The 24,097-nt window shown below is 42.0% G+C and overlaps 1 protein-coding gene across 3 annotated transcripts in view; it reads right to left on the bottom strand.

The window, feature by feature from the left end:
• Nucleotides 1-24,097, bottom strand: part of Scamp1 (secretory carrier membrane protein 1) — a 96,091-nt gene that overhangs the window by 14,962 nt on the left and 57,032 nt on the right. For all 3 annotated transcript variants that reach the window (XM_038323315.1, XM_042054786.1, XM_038323314.1), the window contains 4 exons: nucleotides 13,876-13,974; nucleotides 12,203-12,311; nucleotides 10,110-10,238; nucleotides 5,588-5,747 (listed from right to left, as the gene is read on the bottom strand). In XM_038323315.1, coding sequence (XP_038179243.1) covers nucleotides 5,588-5,747; nucleotides 10,110-10,238; nucleotides 12,203-12,311; nucleotides 13,876-13,953 — 476 coding nt within the window. In that variant the 5' untranslated portion in view covers nucleotides 13,954-13,974. The remainder of the gene's footprint in view (nucleotides 1-5,587; nucleotides 5,748-10,109; nucleotides 10,239-12,202; nucleotides 12,312-13,875; nucleotides 13,975-24,097) is intronic.

Raw genomic sequence — 24,097 nt, 5'->3', positions numbered from 1 at the left:
TGGACACCTTTGGTTTCTTTTCCTTACCTCACTCTACCATGAGAACTCCTCACACACAATTCTGAACAGGAGCGTGGAGAATGGGCGTCTTACCACATCCTGACCCCAGACAGGAAGCTCTCAGCTCCGGCACAGCACACTGCCGGCACAGTACACTGTAGCACTGGGAGCTACAGTTTCCAGCTCTACACTTCCTTTCTGCTTGAAGAAGCCCCTCCTCCACTCCAAGTCAATTCACTATTTCTAACATAAAGAGACATTGAATTTTGTCAAGTGTTTTTACTATACTAGTTAAGATGGTCATACTAATATTAAATTTATATTAGAATGTGGTGGACTACCCCTAACTTCCTAACATAAGCCAACCCTGTAAGTTGGTGCTGTGGCACATATCTGTAAACTAGTACTCAGGAGGCTGAGACGGAGGATGTCAAATTCAAGGCCAGCCCGGGGCCACATAGGGAGTCTCTCGCAAAAAGGCAAATTTGCACATTTGGAAGAAACTGTTCACTTGCCACTGTTTCTAATTGCCCTAAATTTGTCACAGTTCTGCTCAGCAGTCATTCTCCAAGGCCCATATCATCTGACTTGCTAAAACTCAGCCCCTAGCTGTTCAACAGAAAGGAAAATCACTGATGGGAGTAAATTCCTTCTACTCCCACAGCCCCACCTCCTCCACAGGATCCAGCAGCCTCCCACCTGCCTCTGGAAAGATAGTATCTGTCCTCGGGAGATGAAGCGCCCTGCATCCTCCGCCCACCCACCCCAGTCCTACTTCTCCTCTGCCCTGATGAGTCTTCCTCCTGCAGCAAGGTCTTCACGTGTGTATACACACATCACACATTCTTCTCATACATTCCTCAGAAAGAATGCTTCAGGTTGGTGTTTTCTCTTCTGCCACAGGGACTGATTTAATGGCTGCTGGCGTTCTCAGCGATCAGTCTCAAGACAAGGGACTGAGCAAGGCGTTGCCACTCAAAGAAATGAGAGTTCCTGTTTTCAACAGTGCCCTGGCTTCAGAATCTCAGCTTGTTCAGAATGCAGGGAAGATCTGGGTGGGCCACGTGCTTCAGGAAGACTGTGAAGTCATTTCCCATCTTCAGTTCTACCTGCATCGCCTTGCGGCTGCAGCTCATGCCTCAGTCAGTCTGGGGAGTCTCTAGGGACACTCCCTGAGAAGTCACACAGTTTGGCCTCTACTTTTTCCATTGCTAACTTGAGTTTCAGTTTCCATAAGATCAGTTACTGCTCCCATGCCCATAGCTGGTTTCATTGTTACTTGTTCTACAGATGAAGCGAGGGCCTAGTAGGCCAACCCTGTGGGTTTCTATCTGACCTCCCAACAGAAATAAATATGTCCTCTCTCCATGTGTGAGCACACACAGAGTACAAGGCACTAGTCCTTGATATTCTTAAGGCTCTACAATCTTCTTAAAGTCATTTAGACTAGTGTTGTCAACACATTCCTTCAGATTAGAGGCTCAGAGCTTCTGTGTGTTCCTACCTTATTACCATGTTGTTAATTTCCAGGGGTCCAAGTACTTCAGAGACCACCAAACTTATATTGGAATATTTACTAGTGCTGTTTATCTCTTGAATAATTGTATAGTTAATGTATTTGGTGTTATTGCAAAGCTCTAAGCCAGCTGGCGGGCAAAATGGATCACGCTGCTCCAGTGGGCAGCACACTGGCCAGAAACCAAGAGAACTGTGTTAGGACTTCTTGGCAGAGCGTATAGTAGGGCATGACAGTAACAAGACAGCTCATAGGTTAGAGCATTAGGGCATGACAGTAACAAGACAGCTCATAGGTTAGAGCAGCTGGAGCGGAGGCTGGGGATGCACCAGCAGTCCTCCAGTCCATTCTCCATGGGGAACCGCATCAGCCACAGCACAGCACTGGGACACTGTCCTGTGATAGACAGCTCTCAGACCTTAGAAGATCATATTGGGTCCTGTCCTGTAAAGAAGTTTTACAACAACAGAGGAAATGGAATATAGGAAATAAATGAATAGGAAACTAAGAAGCAGTCTAAGCCAGAGACAAGACAGAAATTAAGCGACTACCATGGTGGCAGCCAGGAGCAATGAGTGCTTTAAAAAGGATCTGTAAACTGGCGGAGATGACTCACACCTTTAATCCCAGCACATAGGAGGCAGTAGCAGACAGATCTCCTGAGTTCAAAGATGCCTAGTCTACAAAGATTCCAGGACATCCAGGGCTGTTAACAGGGAAAAAAAAAAAAATCTGTTCTCAAAAGCCCAACAAACAAACAAGCAAAAAGGATCTTCAAACTCAGAAGCAGAAAAAAATACGGGCAGAAATTGGCTTAGAAATTCAAAGATTTCTTGTGATTTAAGAGTTGTGTAGAAGGGGCTGGAGAGATGGTTTAGCAGTTGAGAGCACTGGCTGCTGTTCCAGAGAACCCAGGCTCAATTCACAGCACCTACAGGGCAGCTCAAAACTGTCTGCAATTCAGCTCCAAGTGATCTGAAACCTCACACAGACACAATACTGTCAAAACACCAATGCACATAGAGTAAAAATAAATTGTTAAAAAAAAGTTATGTAAGGAAGGGAGAGGTGTGTGTAAGAAGCCAGTGAGATGTGCAAGGTAGAGGAGTGGAGTGACTCTGCGAAGGGAAGGAGGGAGGTGTAGTACTGAGCAGCGGACAGAAGGAGGCAGTCCTGCTACACGGCGTCCATACTGCAGGTCCTGCTCGACCCATCCATGTGCTTTTCAGTCTGTACTTTAAACTAGTTAAGAGTCTGTAAAGTTATCTGTACGAGATGAAAGTCGCATAACGGTGCATGAGAATTCTGCAAAACAGCCGTCTCCTGGCCTCGACACAGCTCCGTACAGCTGCAGTCCCAGGCACCACCAAACTTCGCTTGGGGCCCTTTGGTGACCACACCCTGCCTAGCTTACCCAGCTGCTTCCTAACATTGCCAGAACAGTGACGAGGGCTACCATCCCAGTAAATGGAGACCGGCTTTCAAGTCTTCCCGATTTCTGCCTCCACCCCTACAGTCTAGTCCACATAACCTTGGAGCTAACAGTAGCACAGCTCACTTAAGCCTGTGAGTTCCTGAATAGGACCTACTATTCCCAGCCAAGGCACAGCGGTCCTGTTCATGGGGTCCTGGAGGTTCCTGAATAGGATACACAATTCGCAGCTGTTTCCTGTGTTCCATTATTCCATTTCTCTTTCCCTGGAGTTAGAAATTACCTTTTATTGATAGTTTTTGTACATATTTATCAATACTTGACCACTAATTCTCTCCTTAAAGTATATAAAATCTTTTTAACCTATTCAAATTAATTCTGCCAACTTCATCCCCAAGGAACTTTCTCTTAAAACCTAACCAGCTGTCTTAGGGTTTCTACTGCTGTGAAGAGACACCGTGACCACAGCAACTCCTATAAGGCAAACATTTGATTGGGATGTTCACAGGTTCAGAGGTTCTGTCCATTAGCATCATGGTGGGGAGCATGGCAGCGTGCAGGTGACAGGGTGCCAGCTGCATCTTGATCAGAAGTAGACTGTGATACTGAGTGAAGCCTAAGCAAAAGAGATCCCAAAGCCTGCCCCACAGGGACGCTCTTCCTCCAACACGGCCACACCTCCCACTAGTACCACTCCCTATGAGCTTTTCGGGAGCAGTTACAGTAAAACTACCACACCAACTTCTATTTGAACTTCTGGAGCCGGAATGCAGGGAACCAGCTCACATGAATGCACTGCTCCACTGTCCTCTGGTATCCTGTACTGCTATTCAAAACTGATGTCATCCCAATGGTTTGAAAATAAGTGCAGGAAGTTTTCTACTTTATAGAAGAAAAAAGAGGATAGAAAAAAAAGAGGAAAATGATTTTTCTCTTATTATGTTAGCAAGAGTTTTATTGAAAAGATTATAAACAAAGAAAAAATAATCAAAGATTGATAGAATTCACTTTCTCAGAACCTAAGGACCTAAGACGACACCTGGGCCGTGCATTTCAGGTGAGACACGTCATGAGCACGAGCTCCTGCCGCATCCTAAAGAGACTAGCGTGGCCAGAGGGGGAGGTGGGAGAACGGAAGGTTGGTTTCACTATAAAGGCAGTTATGACCAGTTGAGGATAAAGGGGAGACAATCACACGACCATGTTGAAAGACACAGAAATGCATATAGAAAGCCATTCCTGATAAAAATAGAGCAGAGTCCTCAAACCAATAATGGGTATCTACAAAAGAAGTCTGCAGCTTACTTCATAGTTGATGCTGAGTCCTTCCCCATACCTGAAACAAGACATGCATGCCACCACCCCACCTTCACCTTCACTATCCCAGAAACTGCAGTCAGTTACTAAGGCAACAGGAAGAAAGAAGCAAGACAGATGGTTAAAGATAACCCATTTGGAGGAAATGAGAGAAAATAGATTGCACAGGGTAATTGGAACTCTGGGTTCAGAGATGCTGCTACTGACTCCATCCCCCCCAAGCAGCTGGGATAAAGGTATGGACCATCTGCCCTGGTCCAGTGTTCTCTACTTAAAGCCATAGTCACAAGGGGCCCCACAGAAAAGAATGGCTTCATGGTCACATCACAGGGACACTAAGCACTTAGAGTCTACAATGAAGAAACTCCTTCATTGTCTAACTTCATTAACTAGCTATTTTAAAATTAAGCTAATAAACATTTTCCCCAATACCAATTAACACCCGACAGAACATTCATCTAGAAAGCACATTACTATTATATTTAAATAGTGATTAATACTATATAAAATAGTATTCTTCATTATATAGTCTAAATAGGCTTTTAAATGTCACTATCTTTGGAAGAGCTAAAGATGAATATACATAGAAAGGATTACCACACCGCTGAGTGTTTCATATGTGCTCACCTTACCTAGATTTATCTTAGAACAAAGGCTGTGACCACCAGCTATAATTCATAACAACTGAGCCATGTGGGAAAGAGAGGAGTGAACAGCCAAGGTTTCCTAAGGTCAGGTATGAAGCATGGCATAAAATGTTACATGTTAAAATTTAAGAATGTTTATTTTCTTCTATCAACTTTTATGTTTGATTTTCAAGAAAAACAATGCTTATGAATTTTATGATCCAACAAATATATAGGCAAACTATATTAGACTTTTCAGAAGGTATATTATAATAAAAATTTTAAGTTTGTATTATATTCATATTTATTTTACTGGGGAAAGGGGTGTGCCTGGGATGGTTTCCACAGGGAGGTCAGAGAACAACTCACAGGAGTCAGTCCCCTCCTACTACCGCATAGAACCTGGGATCCAACTCAGGTCATCACATTTGGCAGCAAGCACCTTTATTGACTGAGCCATGTCATAGATTTTTAAAAAAAAGTAAAGTAATGAAACTATACCAACTTTCCCACTGTGGTATGATATAGATTATTCATTTTATGGGCAGTTTGTTTGTGGCAGGGTCTTGCCACAAACTATGTAGCTGGTCTAGAGCAATCCTCCTACTTCAGCATCCTGGGTGCTGAGACTCCAGGAGTGAGCCACCCACACACTTCACAGGTTTTAAGCACATATATTAAACACGTACACTTTACCTGAAAGCTCCGTACAGCGGTCTGTACCAACAGACAAATGAACAGGGGGTAAAAAGCAAGAACCACAGGATACTCAGTCCAAAGTCAACTGCTCTTGAAGAATCAACACAGAACCAAGCCAGGCATCCGAAGATGTTTAGGAACAGAGTCACAGCATGGACTGTGGGATCAGAAGACAGAACGGGTGGTTTATTCGCATAACCATCCAACAAGAGTTACAACTGAAAACACTTCCTAAGGGCATGCATTCTTCCCATCTTCCCATGGCAAGCTCTTCAAACATGGATGCTTCTTACACAGGATTTGAAAGCACAGTGCACACAGTAGTGCATTTCAGGCAGAAATCCTGTGGGCTATCCCCCTCCTAGGCAGCTGCACGTCTAAGCCCAACCCATAGGTTTGCTTTCCTGAGAAGAAAATAGGCTGAGAATTTCTTGACCCAGGGCCCAAGAAGAGAAGCCATGTTTGTTAAAGACAAAAGCAAACAAACAAAACCCCATAGGTGGGGTCCTCAGAACACTATTCATAAGGAGGGGACTACAGATAAGAACTGGGTTACAATTAATAAACAGAAGCAAGTCTATGAGGATGACTTCCTCTTCAGGAGTGAGCTGCTTTTTTTAATGGGGGAATAGCTTGACTCAGGTTATTCCCTCCACTCCAGAGGCCACACGATGGTCGTGCCAGGGCCAGGATGTCCCCATGCTGCCAGCATGCTACTCTCCCTAACCTGAGTAACACCAAGAAACTCTGTAATCCTAAAGAACCACACTTACCAGTTATAACTTTTGTTTACATTTATTTTTATTTTATGTGTTTGGATGTCTGCCTGCAAGTATATGTATGCATATGCACCATGTGCGTGCAGGGCCTGTGGAGGCCAGAAGAGGGCGCTGCACTGAGGACAGAGATGCTATGAGCCCCACGTGGGTGCTGAGAACCAGTCCAGGGTACTCTGCAAGAGCAACAAGGCTCCTAATCCTGATCCATCTCTCCAGACCCCTACAGTTCCAACTTTTTAAAGTGATTTTGTAAAACTGTATTCATGGGTAGAATTTTATTATGAGAAATAAATTCCCATAAAATTAAAATACTATAAAATGTATATTATCAATAAAAATGTCAACCAACTATGGCTTAGATTTAAAAAATTAAAAGATTATTAAATCTACTACAAACTCAATATGCATCAAAAACTAATTTTAAAATCCCTTTACAAATTAAAATCAAACATTTATGGAACAGGATAAAACTACTTCTGGGTGCCCTGATGTATTCTCATCTAAACATTAAATAAATCAACTATAGAGAAACAGCTCCAGAGACTGAAAGCAAATCTGCTGTAGCCTTTAAGGGCTTTTACTTTATTTTTTTTTTATTTTTTTATTTTTTTGGTTTTTCGAGACAGGGTTTCTCTGTGGCTTTGGAGCCTGTCCTGGAACTAGCTCTTGTAGACCAGGCTGGCCTCGAACTCACAGAGATCTGCCTGCCTCTGCCTCCCGAGTGCTGGGATTAAAGGTGTGCGCCACCACCGCCCGGCAAGGGCTTTTACTTTAAAACCCCATTCTTCTCTATCACAAAAAGGAAAACTGTATCAATTGCTCAATTACTACCAGGAGTTTTAACCCTTAGGAAAGCTGGCTTACTAATGAAATGACTCAAAGTCCTTTTACCTCAAAATAAAGACTTTTCTTTCAAAATAAAGGCTTAAAAACAGAACTAAAATTCCTATGACATGGGAAATTATTTTGTAGTTCTAAAGGACTCTGGCTGTCTTAAGTTCGGTTGTGTGTGTGTGCGTGTGTGTGTGTGTGTGCGCGCGCGTGTTCTAATGTTAGCATATTCTAACTTAAATTTCCATCTTCAAAAGAATAATTTTTAAAGTTTATTTTCTATTTCATTTACAGAAAATGAGGAGCATGTATAGATCTATATAAATGTTTTAAAATCAAGTACAGAAAGTACCAACCTAACTTTTTGTAATATGTTACTTTTTTTCCTAGATGTTTTTAAAGTAACCATGATCAGTGAATCTTGCACTCAATAAAAGCCAGCCTGTCTTGGGTAGCTGGTGATGAAGCTGTCCACCTGAGCAGGGCACAGAAAGTGGGGAAAGGCTATGGACTCCCCCATCTGTGTGTCTATGCTGGTGGATGCTGACTACAGACCAAACACTGAACAGACCTTTAAGCCATTTTGTTCACATGATCTGCAAAGTTAAGTTACACTTTTTTACGTGAAAGCTTTATTTGCTTTATGAGGCACAAATCTGTGTCTGCTGGTCTGAATTTGCAACTGCTGGCGCCATGTGACTCTTGATAAACACGGATTACAAAGAGACGGCTACAGGTGCGCACGCATCTCCTCTGCTGCCTGGCGGCTGGTGCCCATGCTTTAGTTTTTGTAAATTCAAAAGCACATTCAAAAAGGTCAGGGTTTACTTCACAGTGAAAATTCTAGTTGCTTTTGTTCATATATAGGTTACATTATCTGCTTCCATTTAAGAACCTTTGAAAACCCATCTTCAATGTATTCATTAAAATGAAAATCACTTCTTCATCTTGGCTTTTTGTAGACGGCATACCATGGATCTAACCCTGGCCTCGAGAGACCAGCTACCCAGATAGTTGGTACACAGTGACTTTGCTATATAATGCTGGACAACACTGGGCAAAGCTTTAGCTTCTCTAGGACTAAATACTGTGTACTTGGTGGAGGATGCAGTAGGGCTCTTAACTGCCTAACACCAAGTCAGTCTCCCACAAGTACTAGGTCTCACTATGATTGAGTATCAACCTTTCTGTCAGCCCTCAAATCCACACCAGGTCGATACTTCTGGGAGTACCCACTAAAGCAGTCTCTACTTAATGTGGGCAAATTCCTCAACTGCTCAAACTTCGTTTCAAGCAGTGGTTCTCTGAAACAGAACCCTAAGCAGAATCTTGAGTCCCTTTTTTAAAAAGACTGGCAAACTAAACAAGACTGAGAAAAACTGTAACTAACCGCATTAATGCTGAGAGACTCTGCAAGTTATGCATTCTTAAAACCAAGCAAATTGATTTTGAAGCCATCATCATTAGTACTTAACAATTAAGTTAAAATTAAACTAAAAAATTTTCCTACTCAGCCTCTATTTACTAAATTTATTATAGAATTTTCCGTCTACCTCTACCATAAAAAATTTGTTAAAGTTAAATAAATTATGCCTAAAATATTATGCCATTTTAAAAATTCATATACAAAAAATGCATATATGACACAGAGAAATATACTAATTAAATAAGGCATAGAAACTGGTTAACATGTACATATGTAGAACTATACCTTAGGTATCAAACATATATAATACTATAGGCAGCAAGGCCAAATGTCAACAAGAAACCAATAGTCTAAAAATAATAGCCAGCTGGATGGGGTGATGTACACGTTTAATCCCAGCACTTGGGAGGCAGACACAGGTAGATCTCTGAGTTCCGGGCCAGTGTGGTCTATGTAGTAAATTCCTGGACAGCCATGGCTACATAAAGAGAGCCTGTCTCAAAAAAAAAAATTTTTAAGGTAATATCCACTATAATTTTTTGGAAGGCAGCTATGCTCGCCACTGTACCACCAACACAGGTCCACTGTAATTTTTTGACTGAGAGCAAATGTTCTTTTTTAAAACTGTGACATAAGTAAAGCCCAGAAAGAACTGCTTCTCATACGGAGACATGAAGAATGCTACTAAAAGAGTCTAAAGAAAATGATCACATCCACTTTGAGAAGGTGGGCGCTAAAGCCTCACTAAACACACAGGGAAGCTCACACGCTTTCACTGCCTACAAACTACCCGCTGCCCCATCTGAACAGCCTCTCCTGACAGAATGCCGTCCACAGGGCAGATCAGAGAGGAAGGGAAAGGGAAAAGTCTGTGTGTGTGCAGGGAGCCTTTGGCAGCTTGCCATTCATTTCCTATCTCAAAGCACGTGCATCCCAGCTGGAAATGCGCTCCAATGGTTAACGAAACTGCCCTGCAGCAAGCAATCTCAAGAATAAAAGTACACACAGCCACTTGAGCATGAGAGGTGCACTGTGCCCAAACAGATTTTTAAAGTTACAGTTCACATTACAGCATCTCCATCTCTTTCTAAAACCAGTCACAACGCTACATGTAACAGAATCTAAATGACACTCCTTTGCATAAAAATAGTATGTGTAATTTTGCCACAGCAAGTCTCGCCTAGATGACATTCTTCTAAGGAAAAGGTCTTCACAAAAGCCTTCCATGAGAGACAAGACACCATTCATGAGCCAGTGCTGGTGCTCCACGTGTAGGCTTCCCTCGTCCAGACTTGGACTGCTACCTGTTACACAACTGTTGCATCTAAAAATGATGCTCAGTTCTGAAATTATGACTATTGAAATCTGTATGAAAAGACATTTAACATGCATTTTAAATATATCACTTTCAAAAAGGTGTCTACTGATGAAAATATGAACTCAAAAGGCATCTGTACATAAATATGATTGGTTCTATACTCACACATCCATAAGTAGTACATAAGCTTTACAGTCTTCTGGAATTCTACAGGAATGTCTACAGAAAAGTCTTGATAGAAACAAGGTCCCACAGGAAAATTGCTAGGAAGAGGTGGCCAATTATTTTTTCTCCCTGTAAGTTAAAAACAAAAGTTACTGCAACAAATACATTGTATTCTTACTTTTATGTCCAAGTACAGTGCACTGTTCTGGTAGGTGATGTACAAAACAGGAGCACCGCTCCTCTCTACACTCCTACAACCTTGAAAGCCAAGCTTACGCTTTTCATTTTTTCTCAGATTAACATTTTAGAAACAATAAATGCTAATAAAAATTTTCCACTGTTATATACCACGTTTAACACATCTATGTATAGGAGAACCCAGGGACAAATCCTGAGATTTGTCCTAAAACAGGTTTAGTTCAAAGGCCCAGGGCCTGGCTACCACGGGGCAGGCCATCCAATTCTTAAACTTCCATTTTCTCCTCAGCGGCACGAGTCCTTCAACAGAATTCTGCTAAATTCCTAACTGATGTGCAGAGGGAAACAAGGTTCTCAACAACACAGACGAAAGAATCAAGTCTGGAGTGAACGACTGGGGGATTCCAGCATCCTGAAAACCAGAGCAAATCAGGTGCGGTGTGAGGAAGGAGTGCACGTCTGCATAAACAAAAGATGGACAGCAAGACGTGGGAAATGAAGTCAGCAACAAAAATTAAACAAAGCACAAATTCAGACAAAAATACAAATAAAAATAACAATTAAAGTCACTTTCTGATATTAAATATATAACTTTTAACATTCAATTATACGTATTTTACCTATCTGAATATTTCTCATAAGAGAAGTATAACCCGCTGTTTATCCTCAGCACGTGCCCTCAGTTACACTAATTATAGTATTAGAATTGGGGGCTAGGGATGTAACTCAGTGACAGAGCACTTGCCTGGCCTAAGATGGGTCCTCAGGAACACACATGGCACATGACACTATGTAAGAGTCGCCAACAGCGAGCAGCGAGGAACGGAGGCTCGGGAACAGAAGTACCCAAGCCACTAGCTGACTGTGTGGTCTTAAGAAACTTCACCTTCTTCAGAAAGTTAACTACTGGGTCACACTTCCCAAGATGGTGTGAGGATTTAATATGGATTAAAAGGTAAAAAAGTACTTCAGTATACTAATATACTGTAAAATTCAATAATTAAAGTCCATCTCTTTGTTACTATCTTTACCAAAGTATCTTTCATCTGTCATAGAAGTGATTAGTGTCAGTCAGCATTAAGAAAATAAGACACATTATCATTAACAATATCTCTCTCCTAGAGACATGATCTCTGATGCTGCAATCAAGAAAATAACCCAGGATAAGCATGTCCTTGAAAGACCTGAGACCTAAACACTGTAAGACAAGGAAGAAATATTCAGTATTATAGCCATTTTCTGTTAAGATTGTTTCACCATACCAGCCACCTAGCAACCCCTCCCCTAACTCCCCTCCTCCTTCCTGAGGCTGCTAACTTTCCCTCACGGGTTCTTAGAGTCATCTTCAGTACTCAGAGCCTGAAGAGATTCCACAGCATGTAATTAATCATACAAATGCTTTCTTCACTTTTTGACAAGTGTAATGTATCTGTGAGGAAAGACCAATAATCCGAACAGGGGGGCACACTCAAAGTTCAATGGAACTACTGAGAAGCCCACACCTAGGCTCTCAGGTGCCTTCCTTTCTTCTGAAAGCCTCTCTTATCCTGCATGTTTAAGCCTGCATTAAGATCTTTTGTTTCTGCCCCAGCTCTTTTTCAAAGAAAGAAAGAAAGGATTTGAGAGAGCCAAGGGCAGAATCAAAGGCTCCTGGCTTGGAATAAAGTGAATGGATCCGATCTGTGTCTCACTTTCTGTGAGGATGCCAACACTCGTCTAGTCTATCAAAGAACCGTGCTATCATCAGGCAAGATCAGCGAGCTGCGGGTATCAAGGGAGCAATCTGCTGTGTCTGACCTCTTTGCTAGAATCAGAAAACAGGGCTGAGGTTTATCACCAGACCTAGTGACTCAAAGCAAGGACAGACATTTTCATCCCAACTCTTTGGATACTACCATGCTGACTCAGGCTCTGCATCTCCCGTTCTCGGCGGTCTAACTCCGCAGCCTTTCTCTCCAGCTCTTCTTGGCGCTTGAGGAGTTCAGCTTGAGCCAAGGCATGTTCCTGAGCAAAATTACCAACAAACACACGTTACCAGACAGTCCAAATAGTCTAACACTCACATGCCCACGCTTATCTTTACCATGAGAGAAACCTCAATTAAATGAACTTTCAAAATATAGGAATTCACTGAAGGCTATAGTTTTGAAAAATATTTTAGAGATATTTGGTTCATTTTGCCTTTAGTTATGGAAGCCCTCAGAAGCAATGCTGAGTCCACAGGACAGGAGAAAACAAACACAATCCACCTCTCATTAAGAATAGCCAGAGAGCTTTTTAAAAACCTATTCTCTTTGGATGGATACCTTGCTCAGCCTAGATATAGTAGAGAGGGCCTTGGACCTTCCCCAAAGCAGTGTGCCTTACCCTCTCTGAGGAGTGCATTGGGGGATGGGGTGAGTGGATAGGTAGAGGGGATGGGAGGAGGGGAAGGAGTGGGAATTGGGATTGGTATGTAAAATGAAATAATTTGATTTCTTCTTTTCAAAAATAATTAAAAAATAAAAATATTTTGCTTGTTCAAAAAAAAAAAAAGATAGCCAGAGAGCTGGGCAGTGGTGGCATTTGCCTTTAATTCTAGTACTCAGAAGGCAGAAGTGACAGATCTCTGAGTTCAAGGCCAGTCTAGTCTACAAAGCGAGTTCCAGGACAGCCAGGGCTACACAGAAAAACCCTGTCTCAAAAAAGCAAAAAATGAAAAGAAAAGAGTCAGAGACTGGGGATATAGAGACGGTTCATCAATTAAGAGCAAACACGTGTGTGCTGTTCTAGCAGAGGACCTAGGTTCAGTTCCCAGCACCCACATCAAGTGGCTCATAATTACCCTGTAATTCCAGCCTCCACTGGTATGTGAACACATCTACACACAGCCATATAAGTACAAGTCATTGAAAACAACAAGAATAAGCCGGGTGGTGGTGGCGCACACCTTTAATCCCAGCACTCAGGAGGCAGAGGCAGGCGGATCTCTGTGAGTTCGAGACCAGCCTGGTCTACAAGAGCTAGCTCCAGGACAGGCTCTAAAGCTGCAGAGAAACCCTGTCTCGAAAAACCACAAAAAAAAAAAAACAAAAAAACCCAATAAGAATAAATCTTTTAAAAACAGAGCAGCAAGACTCTAGGTGACCCTGTGCCTAGGTGAGAGTGAGTGAGATGAGGGACAGCTGGTAAAAGACAGACGGAATACAGAACGACTCAGCTAGCTCGGAAAGCAGAGTCAAATGATGCAGTAGGCTCCAGAAGAACAAGAATATTCAAAACACCTTAAATGTCCTAAGATGCTGAGGGGACGGGGATGGGCTTACGACAGTCTGCTCTCTAACTCTGTGTTAGAGCAGCCATGCATCTCATATGCTGGTTTTCCTGGACATTTGCCATCTCCTACGTCCTCCTAATACCCACTGAGTAGTGACTAGCTCTCTCCCAGTCATGTTTATTATTCTATTATTGTTAATGTAGTGGTATTATTCAATGAAATCAAAGGCAATAAAAATTTCACTATATGAACTGTACAATAAGATGATATATGATCTTCTAGTATTAATCTACACAGTTAACATGCACTAACCTTTGTGATCTGTGTGTAAGCTGGGTGTTCCTCTGTTGGCTTCATTATTGCTGGCTGGGTGTTGGGTACATTAGGCATTTTCACGCTGCCTGGTGGAGGCTAAAAAGATTAAAGACAGATTATGTAACACAGACACCCAACCTTAACTTATTTCAAAAGAATCATAGAAAGCAAAGTCCCAAGGCCTGCCTGTCTCTGTGCCTTCTCACGGTCTTGCTTAAAACACCTCAAGCTCCGCACTGCCACCTTCTAACCCACTTACCAGTTTTGCAGTGCTCAGTGCACCACGGAAGAACAGAACACAATTGGTCCCTTACAGTAACGACACTGTCAGACTAAAGAACTGCATAAAATAGCAGGACATACGGCCATCTGCTTGTACCTGGGAGGCTAAGGCAGGAGCCCAAAAGCTCAGGAGCCTGAGAACATGAGATAAAAGAAAGAAAGAGGAAGAGAGAGAGAGAGAGAGAGAGAGAGAGAGAGAGAGAGAGGGAGGGAGGGAGGGAGGGAGGGAGGGAGGGAGGGAGAGAGAGAGGGGGAGGGAGGGAGGGAGGGAGGGAGGGAGGGAGAAAGGGAGGGAGAAAGGGAGGGAGGGAGGGAGAAAGGGAGGGAGGGAGAGAGAGAGAGAGAGCGCAGAAGGGAAGGGGAGACATGGAAGTTTACAATCAACTCTTCCCCCTGAAGACAGACATATGTCAAAGGCCTGAAAATGTTAAACTAGAAACCTGCCACAAAATGTCACTAACAGCCCCACTTTGCCAGGAACACCAGCCATACCTGAAGGTGGCTGCAGAGCCTAAGAGGAGACAAACAGCTGTAAGCCCATCTATGAGGACTTAATAAACTATTACATACATACCTGGTGTGAACTACAAAGAGAATGAGTCAACATTGTAGAAGAAAATGGAAAATGCTAAATTGAGATTTTCAAGATGAACACAGATTTATATAGCAAACTGTTACCAAAGGAATTTTATATACCTCTCTATTATTTGCCTCCCCAACAGATACATCATATAGCACTTTTTGTTGTTGTTGTTGTTGTTAATGTTTTATTTTTGAGGCAGGGTCTCCTGTGTAGCCCTAGCTAGCTGGAACTGGCTTTAAACTCAGAGATCCGCCTGCCTCTGCCTCCAGATCATGTACCACCAAAAAGGTATGTTCCATGATATCCTGCAGTAATACTTTAAAAAGTTTAAAAAGGAATTGGGACCGGATGTCATGTCACATGCCTGTATTCTCAGCCCTCGGGGGCAGAAGAATTACTGCAAAGTCAAAGATGGTCTGATCTACAGAGTGAGGTCCAAGCTAGGGTCCCTAGAGAGCGAGACATTCTCTTGAAAGAGAACAGAACAAAACAGTGTGTGAGATCCCAGTACGCAGAAGGATCACAAGGTTGAGGCTAATCTGGGCTAAATACATAACGTGACATATAAGCGATCAAGAGAACAGAAGCACAAGACCAAGCAGCTTGGCAGCACCTGAGGAAAAAACAAAAGCAACCTGAAAGTCAACCAGCTAAAACCTTTATCAGCACCCTGCTGCCTTAAATACCAAGCAGTCTGAGTGTGAGAAGCTGATGGGGCAAGAGACAGAAGGAAAACATATCCAAGTCAGAGTCAAGGAGACAAGCCCTGCTCACAAACACTAGTGTGTGCAAGCCATCTTCACACTCAGTTTCTTCCCATTTGCACATGTCCCAGTGTGTCTGCAACAACAGGACACATGATCACCTCAAGTCAAGCACAGCTCTGGAGAAAGACCTTTGCCCAACTGCTATGACAACTGCTCCTGATTCTCCTACGTCTTCACCTCTGAGTAAGAGCAGAAAACAATAAACCACTCTTGCATGTGTGTGTGAGTATATACACACGTGTGAGTGCCCATGAAGGCCAGAGGAGGGTGTGTGTGCGTGAGTAGATACACACTCATGCGAGTGCCCATGGAGGCCAGAGGAGGATGTGTGTGCGTGAGTATATATACACACGTGTGAGTGCCCATGGAGGCCAGAGGAGGTTGTCAGATCTCTCAAATGCAGTTACAGATGCAAATTCTGGTCCTCATGACTGAGCAGCAAGTGGTCTTAACCACTGAGCCCCTCTCCAGACCAAGACTGCCATTTCAGGTGCAGGAAAGACAACACATTTGTAGAGAAACATAGCATATAGTATCTAAAAGGCTACTTCAAGGTTCACTTAAATAACTATGTATTCAGTCAAACACATAGCTAAGCTAAGATATCCTCAAGGGCAAAGAGGAAGAAAAGCTAAGGTTCAACAAAGAAGAGTTCTGCTGGGCAGCCATTCTCCAGCTCTCTGACAAAGTAAGACTGTAACCTTGCAAAGAACCAGGACGGTCTGAAAATAATACTCTCAATGTGGGAGAAGAAAAAAATAAAAATAAACCACACATAAATGGTGGGAATATTTACATGTACTGTCCACATATTCCTCAGTACAGAAGGAGGGAGAAAAAAAAAACATTACTGAAAATCCCTGATCGTAAAGCTACCACAGTAAAGATCTGGGGCCAGAATTCACACTATTCATACATTAAAACATCCTATGGTTAAATATCCACTACAGGGGATTCCATGTTTCCCTAGCCAAAGTAAAGGAAGTGCCTTAAAATGAGGCCTCTTAGAATTTTCATAGAGTTCCAAGAAGTAACTGGGTAATGATTTACGCATATAAGGAAACAAACCACAAACACACGGAAATTAAACACTTCTCACCTGAATCATCAATGGGTCAAGGAAGAAATAAAAGAAGAAATTAAAGACTTCCTAAAATTCAATGAAAATGACCACACAACACACCCAAATTTATGGGACACAATGAAAGCAATGTTAAGAGGAAAGTTCACAGCACTAAATGCCTACATAAAGAAGCTGGAAAAATCACACACTAGTGAATTAACAGAACATTTGAAAACTTCAGAACAAAAAGAAGCAAACTCACCCAAGAGAACTAGATGGCAGGAAATAATCAAATTCAGAGCTGAATCAACAAAATAGAAACAAAGAAAACAATACAAAGAATCAACAAGACAGAGTTGGTTCTTCGAGAAAAATCAATAAAATAGACAAACCTTTATCCAAACTAACCAAAAGGCAGATAAAGAATATCCAAATTAACAATATCAGAAATGAAAAGGGGAACATAACAACAGACATAAGGAAATACAAAGAATCATTAGTCATATTTTGAAAACCTGTACTCCACAAAATTGGAAAACTTAAAGGAAATGGACAACTTTCTGAATAAATATCACCAAAAATAAATAAAGATCAGATAAGCAAATTAAGTAGACCTATAACTGCTAAAGAAATACAATCACCAAAAGTCTCCCAACAAAAAAAGCCCAGGACCACATGGTTTCAGCACAGAATTCTACAAGATTTTCAATGAAGAATTAATATCAATACTCCTCAAATTATTCCACACAATAGAAACAGAAGGAACATTGCCAAACTATTTTTATGAGGCCTCAATTACCTTGATAATCAAACCACACAAAGGCATTACTAAGAAAGAGAATTACAAACCAATTCCACTCATGAACCTTGATACAAAAATACTAAATAAAATACTAGCAAATTGAATCCAAGAACACATCAGACCTACCATCCACCATGATCAAGCAGGTTTTCTCTCAAAGATGCAGGAATAGTTCAACATAGGAAAATTTGTCAATGTAAACTGGAAAAAAAAAACACATGATCACCTCATTAGAGGCTGAAAATCCTTTGACAAAATACAACATCCATTTATGATAAAGGTCTTAGAGAAAGCAGGATACAAGGAACATACCTATATACAATAAAGGCAATATACAGAAAGTTAACAGCCAACATCAAACTAAATGGAGAGAAACTCCCAGCGATTCCACTGAAATCAGGAACAAGACAAGGTTGTCCACTCTCTCCATATCTATTCAATATAGTTCTTGAGGTCCTAGCTAGAGCAATGAAACAACAAAAGGAGATCAAGGGGATACAAATCAGAAAAGAAGAAGTCAAACTCTCACTGTTTGCTGATTTATATGATAGTTTACATAAGTGATCCTAAATATTCTTCCAAAGAACTTCTACAACTCATAAACGCCTTAAGTAATATAGCAGGATACAAGATTAACTCAAAAAATCAGGAGCCCACTTTTACACAGATAATAAATGGGCTGAGAAAGAAATCAGAGAAACATCACCCTTCACAATAGCCACAAATAGCATAAAATATCTTGGAGTAACGCTAACCAAACAAGTGGAAGAGCTATATAACAAGAGTTTTAAATCCTTAAAGAAAGAAAGACACCAGAAAATGGAAAGATCTCCCATGCTCTTGGGTAGGCAGAATTAACACAGTAAAAATGGCAATCTTACCAAAAGCAATCTACAGATTCAATGCAATGTCCATCAAAATCCCAGCAAAAATCTTCAGACATCGAAAGAACAATACTCAATTTCATATGGAAAGAAAAAATTCTGGATAGCTAAAACAATCCTGTACAATAAAGGAACTTCTGGAGGTATCACAATCCCTCAATTCAAACTCTACTATAGAGCTAAAGTACCAAAAACAGCCTGGTATTGGCATAAAAACAGACAGGAGGACCAATGGAACCAAACTGAAGACCCAGATACAAATCCACACACCTACAAACACCTGATTTTTGACAAATGAAAAAAAAGAAAGCATATTCAACAAATAGTGCTGGCATAACTGGATATCAACATGTAGAAGAATGAAAATAGACCCATATCTATCACCATGTACAAAACTCAAGTCCAAATGAATCAAAGACCTCAACATAAAACCAACCACACTGAACCTCACAGAAGAGAAAGTGGTAAATACACTTGAACACTTTGGCACAGGGAACTACTTCCTAAATATAACTCCAGTAGCACAGACACTGAGAGAGAGAGAGAAGCAATTAATAAATGGGACCTCCGGAAACAGAGAAGCTTCTGTAAAGCAAAGGACATGGTCAACAAGACAAAATGACAGCCTACAGAATGGGAAAAGATCTTTACCAACCCCACATCAGACAAAGGGCTGATCTTCAAAATATACAAAGAACTCAAGAAATTGCTCATCAAAAGAACAAATAATCCAATAAAAAATGGGGTGCAGACCTAAACAGAGGCCTCTCTACAGAGGAATCTAAAAAGGCTGAAAGACACTCAACATCCTTAGAGAAATGCAAACCAGAACAACTCTGAGATTCCATCTTATACCTGTAAGAATGGCCAAGATCAAAAACACTGATGACAACTTATATAGGAGAACATGTGGGGGTAAAAGAAACACTCCTACATTGCTGGTGGAAGTGCAAATTGGTACAGCCCCTTAGGATATCAGTATGGTGATTTCTCAGAAAATTAGGAAACAACCTTCCTCAAGACACAGTAATAACACTGGTATTACTTTGGTATATACCCAAAGGATGCTCAGTAGTACCACAAGGACATGTGCTCAACTATGTTCATAGCAGCATTATTTGTCATAGCCAGAACCTGGAAAAACCTTAATGCCCCTCGGCCGAAGCACGGATAAGGAAAATGTGGTACATTTACACAATGGAGTACTATACAGCAGAAAAAATGACATCTTAAAATTTGCAGGCAAATGAATAGATCTAGAAAACATTGTACTGAGTGAGGTAACCCAGACCCAGAAAGACAAATTTGTATGTACTAACTCATATGTAACTTTTAGACATAAAGCAAAGAAAAACCAGACTACAATTCACAATCCCAGAGAACCTAGACAACAAAGAGGACCCTAAGAGAGACATACATGGATCTAATGTACATGGGACATAGAAAAAGACACGATCTCCTGAATAAATTGGGACCATGGGGACCATGAATGAGGATAGAAAGGGAGGGGAGAAGAGCAAAGGGGAGGGGAGAAAAATATATAGCTTATTAAAAACAATTTTAAAAAAAGAAAGTCAGCAAACACAGAAAACAAAAAAAGACCTTAACACACAAAAATAATCCAATACAAACCAAAAAATATTTATTTAACATGAGGTTAGTAAAACTTAACAAGGGTAATGATGGTCAAAGCTTAATAACAAATTGTTCTTCAAATGACTGTGAATCTGACATGCTTGATTAACTATGTAAAGGGTGGGTTAAGTCCCGAGGGAAGGCGTGCCGATGATGGGTGCGGCTATGTTAGGGACCCCAGTGCCTCATCATGGGAAGGGCATAGCCTTCCCTGGATGAGGCTAAGGATAGAAAGTCCTCCTCTGGTGTTAAATGTTTCAGAAGACTGACCAGTGTGTGCAAGAAGTAGCAACTGCAGCTGCCTCCTCCCTCCATCCTCTCCCACACCCCCTACAGAGAGGAACTGTTCTGACTCAGTAAATTAGCTGAGGTTATAGCTGCTTCACAGTTGGTACTCAGCCCATTAACCTGAGCATGCCCACAGGACCCCAGCCTTTCTGTTCGTTTGTCTGGGTGTCTGTTCTTTCTTCATCCCCTTGTTCCAGTGAGGTTTCCAGGGCTGAGCTAGACTCGGCAAAATGATACAAGTGAAACTCTCTTCATACCTACTCAATACAGTTCTTGAGGTCCCAGCTAGAGCAATAAGACACCAAAGGGAGATCAAGGGGATACAAAATGGGAAAGAAGAAGTCAAACTCTCACTGTTTGCTGATGATATGATAGTTTACATAAGTGATCCCAAAAATTCTACCAAGGAACTTCTCCAAGTGAAACCTCAAAAACTTCCTTCAGAGAACAGTGTTAAGTATGATAGACAAGTTAACTACAGACAACATTAAGATGAAAGGGAACTAAGGAAAGAAGGTCTAAAGAACACAGAACACAGTGCAGAGAAACAAAACACAGAATATAGGAGTGGGTGTAGGCTTGATGATGGGGTTCAGGGGCCTGACAACTAAGACCCAGGGGAGGAGATCAGAGAATAAAAGTCGGTGTCAAAGCAGAATGGGGAGACATGTACCTCACACTGAAAACTCTAAAACACAAACTGGGTCTTTAAGAAAATTAATAGACACATCACATCAAAACTACAAGCCTAAAACTAAGGGATAGTAAAAGCATCCAGAGGTGGGGGAGACAATTCCTAAAGAAAGAAACACCAGTGAGAATGTGAAATACTTCCTGACTGCAAACAGGGGAGCTCAGATACAGTGTGCCAATGAGATTCAGTGCTCATGTCGAGTTGTAAGTCAGCCAGGTTAGCATCTAAGAACTGTTCAGGTCAAGAGCATGCATCTCGGAATACTGAGTAAGTATCAGTCAGACTGAGAAGCATGGCCTCTCTTTCTATCCCATCTCTCTGCTCCCCACAGCCAACCTAGAAAAGTCATCTCCCTTCTGGTATGTGAAGTCATGCCTCACACCCAGAAAGGCCCAGAAAGAAGCAAAGCACACAGAAAGACCAAGAAACATCTGAGCACATGGCTAGGTCCCACTAAGCAATGCCCCCCACACTGCTGTCCATTCTGCATCATATGTGAGCACAAAGGCCTCCCCTGGGTTTTGGGGTCTGAAACCTTCATATGGCATGAACTTTGATTATACACATTAGCTATGCTTCACTCAGGAGTGCCAACCATGAGAACAAGAACTGATTCCTACCACCTCCTACAGACATGATGTGAGATTCCCCTCTGCATGCTTGTGAATACTGTTGGTTAATAAAGAAGCTGCTTTGGACCTGCTAATAGGGCAGAACTTAGGTAGGCAGGAAAGACAGAACTAAATGCGGGGAGAAAGAAGGGCAAAGTCAGAGAGAAGCCATAGAGCTGCCACTGGAGACAGACGTGCTGAAACTTTGCTGGTAGGCCACGACCTCATGGTGATGCACAGATTAATGGAGATGGGTTAAATTAAGATGTAAGAGTTAGCCAATAAGAAGCTAGAGCTAATGGGCCAAGCAGTGATTTAAATAATATAGTTTCTGTTGTGATTATTTTGGGGCTGAGCAGCCAGGAACCAACAAGCGGCCTTCCTAACACCACAGACAAGACAAGAGGTCAAAGCACTGTATCATTAACTCTCTCAAGGGAATCCTGCCTGAGACAGAGAAAGTGGAACCATGAGGGAAGTCTGAGAGGCCAGAAAGGTCTGTTATGGATGTTTCATGGTATCAAATCTTCATTTTGTACTAGACAAACTCTAGATACAAAGGAGCACCAACCCGCCTGTATGGAAACGTGGATACTCAGAACAAGTGTGTACACTAGTGTAAGGTGAATTCTACCCTAGACAAACCACTCTGGCAGCACTAAAAAACCTGAGCACTAAGAAAATCACATGGAGATGGGTGGTAGGGTGTGCATCTTTAATCCCAGCACTTGGGAGGCAGAGGCAGGCAGTTCGAGGCTATCCTGGTCTACAAGAGTGAGTTCTAGAACACCCATAGCTATATAGAGAGACATTGTCTTGAAAAATAAAAGAAGGAAGGAAGGAAGGAAGGCAGGCAGGCAGGCAGGCAGGCAGGCAAGACAAGACAAGAAAGAAGAAAGAAAATCACATGGTGCAGGGACCGACACAGAACAAGCTGGAGAGGCCAGGATGAGAACAGATATGACTCTCATGCAGAACCACAGTCTGAAGGAGCAGACTCTACATCCTTCCCCATGGCAGGTAAGATTTCACCTCTTAGGATACTTTTGAACATCTCTGGGAAAGTCAGGGGTTAGCATTCTCTACTACTTTAGAGCACTTTACCTCTATATTTGCATAGTCTGTGTGGATTTAGAAAACTCAACTAGAACCAATCAGTAAAAATTACAGAATGATCTACATTGCCTCAGCAGACTTAGGGACATTATTATAATAATAATCATAGTTATATAATTATAGATTTGACTATTCTATAATATATTGAGCTTTCTGCTCACCGGGAACCCCAAGGGCATTACACACACAATGACAACATTCAAATCCCTTCCTTCCAGGCATGAGAAATTTAAGGATTGTCTATGTCACATAAAAATTTACATCCCCTTGGTGACAAGATGCTCTTGCTGAAGATGCTGCAAGCATGGTCACAGGACATAACAAATGAAGCTGGGAACGTCCTCTCTGCTAGACTCTCAGGGTGTTGGGAAGTGCCACTTGCTCTTATGGCTATGCACTCCCAGGAATGATTCTGTACAAGCCTGCCTCCCCATGCTGTCATGGAGTGGGAGGGCTCATGGGGCTCAACCACTCCCAGTGGCCGATGGGAGGGGGACACAAGTTCACCAGTGATACCACTGCAAGGTAAACCTGCTCCTGTGCACAGTCATTGCTCACACTCCTGCACACAACCCTAATTAAACTCACTGGCCACACACAAAAGATGTAAAAGTAGAGAGAGGGCTAGCTGGGAAAAGAATCGAGATTATCGGGGAGGAAGATAAAGAGGATGATAGGGAATGGGAGAAATCCAGCATGGGCACACACTGAAAATGTCATCATTGTTCACTGGTATGATGGTCAATATGTGCTAATGAAACATTTAAAACCATATGTTCTCCTTCCCCATGTACTATAGTTTACACTCGAACCCCAGAGCCAGCCCTATGCTTTCTCATGCTCAGGGTCTATGGGATGGTCTTTTATACATTCATTATATGTTCCGGATTCAGAAACCTTAGACACTTAGAAAATGTAGACTCTAGGCCTCACCAGAGACAACCTAGGGATTGAAAGAGAAGAAATGTGCATTTCTAACTGTTGAACATGTTGAACAATTTCTTCAGTAATCCTTACACAAGCAAACTTGGGAGTTTCCTCAGGCAGCTTCCATAACCACTAAGACACGCAAACAAAACTGCTCTAAGGAATTCTGCAACTTTTTAGACATCGGCAGCAGCTGACTGTGGCTATGCTTACATGGATTTCCTTAGTTCTGAGAACAAGGACAGATATACATACTACCTAAGAACCAGGACAAATAAACAGAATTACCACAATCAAGGGTGACAATCAAGGCTGTCCTGTGGCCATCACATGCATTTAAAAAAAACAACCCCAGGACTCCCTTCTACAAGCTTTTGTTCTACCTTCCATCAGGGGAAGAGAGGTGATTCCAGAACACACCAGTCACCTTGCAGAACTGGCCTCAGAAAAGCCTGATTGGTGTCCACTCTGCTGACCTTTAAGCCGGGGTGAACGCTCCCACTCCTGCTCCAGCCGAAAGAAACACTGCCCGTCTAAAGAAACACTCAGCATAGGAAGTGGTCTCCT

This window comes from Arvicola amphibius, chromosome 3, assembly GCF_903992535.2.
Source record: "Arvicola amphibius chromosome 3, mArvAmp1.2, whole genome shotgun sequence".
Taxonomy (NCBI): Eukaryota; Metazoa; Chordata; class Mammalia; order Rodentia; family Cricetidae; genus Arvicola; species Arvicola amphibius.
The sequence above is the reverse complement of the archived record's forward strand: the minus strand, read 5'-3'. Positions and strand labels throughout refer to the sequence as shown.